The sequence below is a fragment of the Solanum pennellii genome, chromosome 3 (assembly GCF_001406875.1).
Source record: "Solanum pennellii chromosome 3, SPENNV200".
Lineage (NCBI taxonomy): Eukaryota > Viridiplantae > Streptophyta > Magnoliopsida > Solanales > Solanaceae > Solanum > Solanum pennellii.
Genome location: NC_028639.1, coordinates 55,223,202 through 55,232,252, shown reverse-complemented (window position 1 = coordinate 55,232,252; position 9,051 = coordinate 55,223,202). Strand labels below are relative to the sequence as shown.

The following is a 9,051-nucleotide window of genomic DNA, read 5'->3' as shown; positions in this document are numbered from 1 at the left end:
GAGCTAATAAGTTGCTTTCCGCTCATAAAGGTAACTTCATATATACTTCCGTATCATCTGAGATACGCTACAATACCGATGTTGGTGTAGTGATTAATATATGAATTAGAGTTTAAAAAGTTGTTAACTTGTTATGTCTATACCCACAGAAATTAAAATAGAAATTGTCGTCCCCTGCAATACTTCAATCAGAGATCATTAGTCTGCTTTTGTAGAATGAACTTGCATTTCCAAGGCTTGCTTTTCCACTCTTTATGGAAAAGCATACTAGGGAAGGAAGATGTTCTGTTGGACAAGTATATAATGTAAAATGATAGTTTCTGGTGAATAGAAACAACAAACATCGTACCTAGTCCAAGACGAATATTGAGAAATTAAAGATGATTATTGGTAGCGGAAAATTATCTCTTAATTGTCTAGTCCTGAAAATAATAGCAGCAGTATTTGTCTGCTTGACATCAACGGTTGTGGCAATTAACGTTCCTAATCCTAATTATGCTGATGCCTTGACAAAGAGTATTCTCTTCTTCGAGGGACAAAGGTCTGGTAAATTACCCCCTAACCAGCGCGTGACTTGGAGAAAGGATTCTGCTCTTCTTGATGGAGCTGACAAGGGTGTAAGCATACATAATATATGATACTAGTTCCCTCTATCTCAATCTAAGCATCTTACTTTTTTTTAATATGTTTAAAAGAAAATATCACTTCCTATATTCAGTTTTAATTCCGTTAACTTACTTGGCATGTTTAAGAACACTTGACATTTTGGTACATTATATACATTTGATTGATTCAGAGGGATTTTTTTTTTCAGGTGGATTTGGTAGGTGGGTACTATGATGCTGGTGACAATGTCAAGTTCCACTTTCCAATGGCTTTTACAACGACCATGTTGGCTTGGAGTGTCGAGCAGTTTAAAAATTCAATGGGACCAGACTTGCAACATGCCATGGAGGCTATCAGGTGGTCCACGGATTATTTCTTAAAGGCAACAAACATTCCCAATGTGGTATATGCACAAGTAGGTAATGCGGAGGGCGATCACAACTGTTGGGAAAGGCCTGAAGATATGGACACTCCTCGTACTGCTTTTGCAGTTACTGCACAAGCTCCTGGTTCTGAAGTTTCTGCTGAAATTGCTGCTGCTCTAGCTTCTGCCTCCGTGGTTTTTAAGCGTACTGATCCTGCATATTCCAAATTGCTTGTCAACAGAGCTGTTCAGGTAGCAATATGCTACTAGCCATAAATTTTTATTAAATATATTCACTTTGCCATGACTACTAATATTTGGAGACAGAGGAAGTATTATTAATAAGACAACTAAACTGTTCCTCTTCGGTACTACCAAATAGTTGAGGTGAAAATAATGCTATTGTTTTTGCACGAATTTCAGGTTTTTGAATTTGCGGATAAATACAGGGGATCTTACAATGATCACTTAGGATCTTGGGTGTGCCCATTCTATTGTGATTACAATGGATACAAAGTAAGTATGAAGGCTTGATAATATTCAAACTGTTTTGACAAACAACAAGTTCTTAATATTCCTATTTGAACAGGATGAATTGCTTTGGGCTGCTGCGTGGCTCCTCAAAGCTACAAGAAAACCTATGTATTGGATCTACGTCAAACAAAACATAATAAACTTCAAATCAGACATGGAAAGCAGCTTATCAGAATTCGGATGGGATGCCAAGCATGCTGGTATCAATGTGCTTATCTCCAAGGTTTGTTAACTAGCTAGAGCATACTCTTGTTTACTCTGCATATATATGTTTGATTCAATCTAACATCTTTCACTTTTGTGGACATTACTACAGTTTGTTCTCGATAACCCTTCAAATGCTAACCCCTTCCTTCCATACGCTGATACATTCGTCTGCAGTGTATTGCCTGAATCTCCCACCAATACAGTCAGATACACTCCAGGTATAGTTCCCTCCCCCCCTCCCCTTATCTTCAACTTCAAAAGCAAAAAATGATTGTACTAATTGTTTTCATCCTCAATTCTTTTTGCAGGTGGACTCATGTACAAATCAGGGATTTGTAATATGCAAAATCCAACAGCTCTGTCATTTCTACTTCTTACCTATGCGCGCTACATGAAGAGCAGAGTCATTCGTTGTGGCAACATTGATGTAACTCAAAAGATGCTCATTCGTTTTGCAAGAAGCCAGGTATTGTAGTGTGTGCTACATATTAGAAAAATGACGAAATTGTGACAAATTTGAAAGAAACTAATAACTATGATGACTGCAGGTGAATTATATTCTTGGGATAAATCCAATGAACATGTCATACATGGTTGGGTTTGGAACGAAATTTCCTCAAAGAATACACCATAGAGGAGCTTCATTGCCGTCTATCAATCAACATCCAGAGAAGATGGGATGTAAAGAAGGGACACCATATTTCCTCAGTGAAAATCGAAATCCCAACTTGCATATAGGGGCTGTGGTTGGAGGACCTGATATCAAAGATTATTTTGTTGATTCAAGACCTAATGCTGCCCAGTCAGAACCAACTACATATGTAAACGCACCTCTTGTTGGCCTCTTAGCTTATTTTAAAGCTCATCCCTAGTCCTGAATACTTGTGGACGTATAGTAACTCAAATATGTACAGATTACTGAAATTTCCTTTCTCGCATTTTGTCAAAAGTGTACCTTACTGGAACTTCAGGCAGAAAGAAAGGGTAGAACTTAGAAGCACAGAGTGTCTGATAATCTTTTTGTATTTTATCTCACTCTTGAAACTTGTATTATTACTTGTGTGTTTCTATACAAGGAATTAAAGAAAATTTGCATCATTTATATGTTTTTGCTACTCTTTTGAAATATACAAAACATCACCTAAAAGTAATTGGCTACATATACTTCTTACTTGGCCCTGGATCTTGCCGAATGTTTTAATCTCAAAAGCTGAAGAAATTGTAGAATAATTAATTTGCGTACCACTGTTCTTACTTGACCATAATAATCTAGAATAGTAAAATTTGTGTCAAAAGTAGCATCTATGCAATACGCTGCTGGGTTTCTAACTTTGATAAATTGAGAAAGAGGAGGCAGAATATGAATCAAAGGACAGTAGCAAGAGGTAGGCCGTCCCGAACCGATGTCTCTGATTTCTCCTACGGCATGATTCTAGTACTCAATTACTGCCAATTGTCTGGTGGGATACACAAAAGTTGCAAAGGCAAAGTTCCGTCTCGCCATATTGATCTTCGCTCAGGTTTGTACGTTGAATTTGTTTTGTAGTATTACTTTAACATCGCTAGTTTTGTCAGAAATGGTTATTTTTGGGCTATTTTTAAGGTGTTGAGATGGTGTTAAATTAGTTTCTCAATAAGACACCACTAATTCATCATCTCAACTTGAATTGTGCCACCACTGACATTTTAGTGTAGGATCCAATAGGGTACTGGGGTTTCCAATTCCTGGTGTTCAATTCATTCGTGATTGTGTTTTTTCTTTCTTGCTGGAACATTGATATTGATAATTGAAACTAAAGGGAAGAAAGAAGAACCCGAGGCTCAACTATTTTATTATCTCCTTTTGAGCATTAAACGCATTATGTTTTGGAATAACAACATTTGAGCAAATTGATGTATCATACCACAAAACTTGTGTCATGTGCTGCAGGTAGTCACTCAGTTGATTATAGCAGCTAATGGATTTGTTTCATCAATAAAGAAGGGCCTCCCATTAGAGTTTCCATTTCTTCCCTTGCAGTTGGTTTCGTCTCTATTCTCTGCAGCAAGTAGTTCAATATGAATAAAATGTACATTCTGTTTTATCTCTTTAACAGTTTTATCCCAATCATCGTAATACATGAGCATAATTAGGGATATAGATGGGGCAGGGCGTGTGGGGACTGGACAAGCCTTAACCCACAAATAATTGGACAACCTTCACCCCGCTCTGCCCCGTTTATGCTTTTATTGTTTTACTCTTTACATTTTACTTTCAGACACTACTTGTGGGATTACGCTGGGTATGTTGTTGTTGCTTACATTTTACTTTGCGATATTCTCTTTATTTTCTTATTCAGAAAATATTCTTTGTTTTCCTTTTGACCATAAATTGTGTGTGTAGTCTTTAAAATATATCCCCCCCTAGCATAGTAGCATGCACATTATTCACATACTTAATTATCTATTTTCACCAACTTTTTCATAAAATTATCTATTTTCACGCTCACATCTAACTTTGAGCTCTGTTTTTCTGGTAACTTTAAGCATATTATTCTGCCAAATTTGTGTACATAATTGACACATTACATAACATATTCTTCCTTAAACATTATAATTGAAGCTACAGATACAAAACCAAAAGCCCATTTGGTTCCTGCTGAACAGATAGAAAGTTATTTTTTTTTTTAAAATCCCAGTTTCGCGAGTATATTGCATTTTATCTAGAGCAAACTGGTACAAGAGGCAAGAAATACCTCAAATACAACAATAGAGACTATCCTACAAAAAATAAGGCTATCAGCAAAAAGTATTATTCCCAGCACACCTTTTAAAGGAGTAAAGACTTAACTAACAAAAAAATTGGCTATCATATTTGGTCATAAAACTAGGTTCATTGGACCGGTTGGAAGCAGCTGGGCCGAGAAGTAGAGGTTGCCCGTTGAGTATTCATTGCCAATCTGCAACACCCTATAGCAATGAGCATACTGAGCATTAATCTGGACGAGCATGCTTGAAGTATCATCTATTATCTTATTCAACTTTTAGCTGTTAGCCTTCCCTTCCCTCAGCATATTACTCACCAGCAATGAGTCCAACTTGACAATGAAATCGGAGAAGCCATCTTGAACATAATTATTTGTTCCAAACCAGGCTCCTTGAGTTTTCGCTAAATTATGACTGTTGCATGGGATTAATCCATGATTAAATCCCCTTGGTCATCTCTGAGAGCTCCCCTTAGGCCAGCATTCCTATTGCCATTGTTGAAGCTTCCATCCTTGTTGAGTTTGAAATTCCATGCTTTTGATCTTTGCCAATACACTCTGATGATCTTGGGGATAGGTTGCAGCCTCGCTAGCTTATCATAGAAAACTGTTCATGACATTTTTAGCTTGCAATTTGGAAAAACTTTCCTTGTTGCTGCTTGTCATCTTATTACTTGTTCCATCTTATAAAACACTAAACTTTTTCTTCCTTCCATATCTCCAAGAACATGTTTTTTTCCAACATATAATAATAATATATAGGAGTAATATGAGGGATTAGTTTATGCACATAGTTTATAGTTCTTTCTTGCCACCAAGCGTCTGTTAAATATCTAAATGGGATATGGTCTATGCTTAATTTAGGATGAATTCTTTAGCAGATAGAGCTTGTGATCCCGTTAGGAACCAGATGAGCAAGTTGACCCTTACGAAACCAATTGCCGGCAAAAGATTTGTAAGTAACTGAGTTGATTTGCTGATTCATGTGAACCTCTGCTTTTACCTAACTTGAACCATATGCGTCCGTCCATGGAATTGTGAGTACCATTGTCTATTTATCAAGTGAGATCTATTTTTACAATATTTATGTTTGACAAAAGTTGACCAAGGAGGCATCCAAATGTGTGACCTGGTGCTCAATGAAATGCGTTGAGAACCTTGAGGTCTCAGGTTCAAATCTCAGTAGAGACGAAAATTCTAGGTCTTCTCCAAAGACAAAAGTATATATGCGAAGAGATTGAAGAGCACTCTTAATTAGCACAATGTTGCCATAATAGGATACTAACTTGTCATGCGAACTATTGAAGCCTCTAATCCACTTTACTAACCATATGATGAAAAGGTGCAGTCTTTTTCTACCAACATACAGGAGACATCCAAGATAAGTAAAGGAAAAGAGGACTTGTTCCATAATACCAGTACAATTTCTAATTCTATTGGTCTTGTAAGCAGATATTTTAGGAGCATTTAAGAAATAAATTTTATCCCAATTAACAAGTTTGCCAGAAATCACTACTAGGTCTAGAATCACTAACACAATTAGAAAGATCATGACTTGTTTTTTTCAGAGACCACATTGCTTTTCAGTTTGAAAGGCTATTCATGAGGAAAAGTAGCTCTTTGTCAAGCTGGGTTTGCTGAACATGTTAATTTTAAATATTGGTTCTGGCCTCTGCTTGTCCTGCCTTATTCCCTCCCTAAGCATAATGACTGATTCTTTTCTGCTTGATATAAAAAGCAACTGCATTTAAACCTTCCCTTGGTTTGCAAGCTCATTGTGTATGTGCATATATATCTTGTTTACGTATCAAACACAAGAAAATAATTAAAAGAATCACTGTTTTTTTCAGAAAAATATTTTCATAACAAACCCAAAATGGTGCTTACTAGCTAGATACACACGGCACAGTGATTATAATTAAGAAATGCTATTCGACAAAAAAGTTCAGTGTAGCATGTGATCTAATAGTACCACCCATGCAAACAGAGTCTGTTGGGGCAAAGCACTGATGCAACTCTCAAGGGCCCTACTGAAAGATGACTATCCATGTGCCTAAATATTAAAAAGCAAGTTAGCGATTGACTCATGCCTAGATGTGGCCCTATTCCTTAGGACAGGTAACAAATTATTTAGGTTAAAAATTCTACAGAGAGGTAAGCCCCAAACCTGTTTGCAGTTCTTACGTCGTTAAACATTTCACAATTCTTCTTATGTTTCTTATATATCTCACCATTCTGTTAAAATGATGTTCCTCAAATATATGATGTAAAACACCGCCCACTACAGAGCTCATTCAGGATTGACACTCCTAATATTATTCCTTTACTTTTGGTATACACACTGATTTTATCCTCCAAATAGTATTCCTATTAGCTTAAATATTTCCCTTTTTCTTTTTAGTTGGTTTAAAAAGGATTTTTTTTACATAATAATTTTTGATACATGCATATAAAGTTATATATGATTTGAATAGTATATGTCAAAAAGGGACACGCCAAAGAAATGATTAAAAGAAGGAAAAATTAGCAAACTAGTCAAAATCAACAACTTAATTACTAAAAAACTCACTACTTAAAAAATATTAGTTAAAATGTCAAAAATGTCATTATTTTGAAAAAGAATATGCATCCTAATTAAACCCCTATTTTCTCTCCTAAAAAATTAATTTATGTATATCCATAGTTCATGTTTCCCAAATTAATTTTATTCAAAGAAAATCAAAATCTGCAAATTTTTTCCATATCTCTCTTCCATATTTATCCAATAAGTTAAAAAAAAAATTCTCTCTCCATATTTTCCTGTTCATGTTCCTATTCAACCTTCAAATCCTTCTTCTCTTCAATTTCTTATTATCTTCTATCGAAATGTTGAACAAATTCCTCTAATTAAGGCATTTTCATCGTTATCTTTTTTTTTTTAGATTTATTTTCTGATTTCATTGTTGTTTAAATCATTCTTATTTGGTGAAAGTAGGATAATTCTCGTTTAACTATAAATCACTCATCAATGGATGATTCTGAGAGACACTAAAAATATCATTTAAAATGTCAAAAATGTCATTATTTTGAAAAAGAATATATCCTAATTAAACCCCTATTTTATCTCCTAAAAAATTTATTTATTTACATTTCCATGTATATTCATAGTTCATGTTTCCCAAATTATTTTTATTTAAAGAAAAATCAAAATCTGCAAATTTTTCTCATATCTCTCGTCCATATTTATCCAATAAGTTAAAAAAAATAAAATTCTCTCTCTCCATATTCATGTTCCTATCCAACCTTCAAATCTTTCTTCTCTTCAACAAAATAATGACAATTTGAAAAATTTTCCTTAAAAGAAAGTGATAAATTCAGGTTCTATTTTTCTTATTTATTCTTTAATTAGCAACCATTTATAGGTATAATTAGTTTATAAAGCAATGATTATGTGTGTAGCATCTATGTTGTAATTAGGTATACCTAAATTATAGTTATTCTGATAGTTCATTCTCTTACCAAATGAAAATTTATTTGATGACATGCCATTTTGTATGTTAAGAATAGTAGTATTTTAAATTTCGTTCAATTTTGAACTCACTTAACGATTATAAATACACTTGTCTTTTTGTAAGAAGAAGAAGTATAGAAAACTTAAAAAATTTATAGTCTAAAATAAGAACTAACTTAACGACTATAAATTACACTTGCCTTTTTGTAAGAAGAAGTATAGCAAACTTAAAAAATTTATAGTCTAAAACAAGAGGAAATTAAATTTTGTTATTTATAGCCAATAAATGGTTTACTAATATGTGCTTATTGTCCTTATTATGAAAATTACAACTCATAAAAAAATTCACAACTCAGAAAAAATCACAATTCATCGAAAAAGTCATAACGCTTTGAAAAAGTCGCAACACAACTCATCGGAAAATCACAACTCACAACTCATTGGAAAGGTCACAACCCTTAGAAAAAGTTGAAACCCTTCGAAAAAGTCACAACTCCTCAAAGAAGTTACAACTCTTTAGAAAAATCATAACTATCTGAAAAAACAAAATCCTTCAACGTGAACAGATGTCTACTTTTAATATAATATATAAATAAATATGAATATAAAATGTAGAAAATATGCTAAATTAAGTGTGTTTAGTTGAGAGTATTATAATAATTTAAAATATTTAAGTTAGAAAATTCTAATTTTTGTAGTATACAATTTATACTATATATATAATGATGATAATTGTTTAATTTCAATATTTTACCTGATTTGTTTTCTATTATAAGATATTATAAGACTTTATTTTAACAATCACATAACACAAGTTTTTTTTCCTATTTTCTGAAATTACACCCCTAGTCACACTAAAATATTCAAATTGAAATGAATTAGAGGTAATTAAATCATATAAAGTAAAACATGGGGAGGAATATATCTTCAAAGAAAGTACTCTTGATGCACCGTGTATCATTCAGTAAATTGGAGGAACAATTTTATATAAGAAATTCATCACAAAAAAAGATATCTTATCTATTATATTACAGCAATCAACTAGTACACACTTTTTAAAAGAAGATTAATTTTAATATATAACACATGCATATATATATATATAT

At 33.5% G+C, this 9,051-nt stretch overlaps 1 protein-coding gene across 1 annotated transcript; it reads left to right on the top strand.

Moving 5' to 3' along the window:
• The first annotated feature begins 380 nt into the window (after nucleotides 1-380).
• On the top strand, nucleotides 381-2,803 carry LOC107015111 (endoglucanase 8-like). The gene is made up of 7 exons (XM_015215284.2): nucleotides 381-617; nucleotides 815-1,222; nucleotides 1,394-1,486; nucleotides 1,560-1,727; nucleotides 1,821-1,929; nucleotides 2,020-2,177; nucleotides 2,260-2,803. Exons 1-7 carry the CDS (start codon nucleotides 381-383, stop codon nucleotides 2,581-2,583), a joined length of 1,497 nt encoding a protein of 498 aa, XP_015070770.1. The 3' UTR covers nucleotides 2,584-2,803.
• The last annotated feature ends 6,248 nt before the right edge of the window (nucleotides 2,804-9,051 follow it).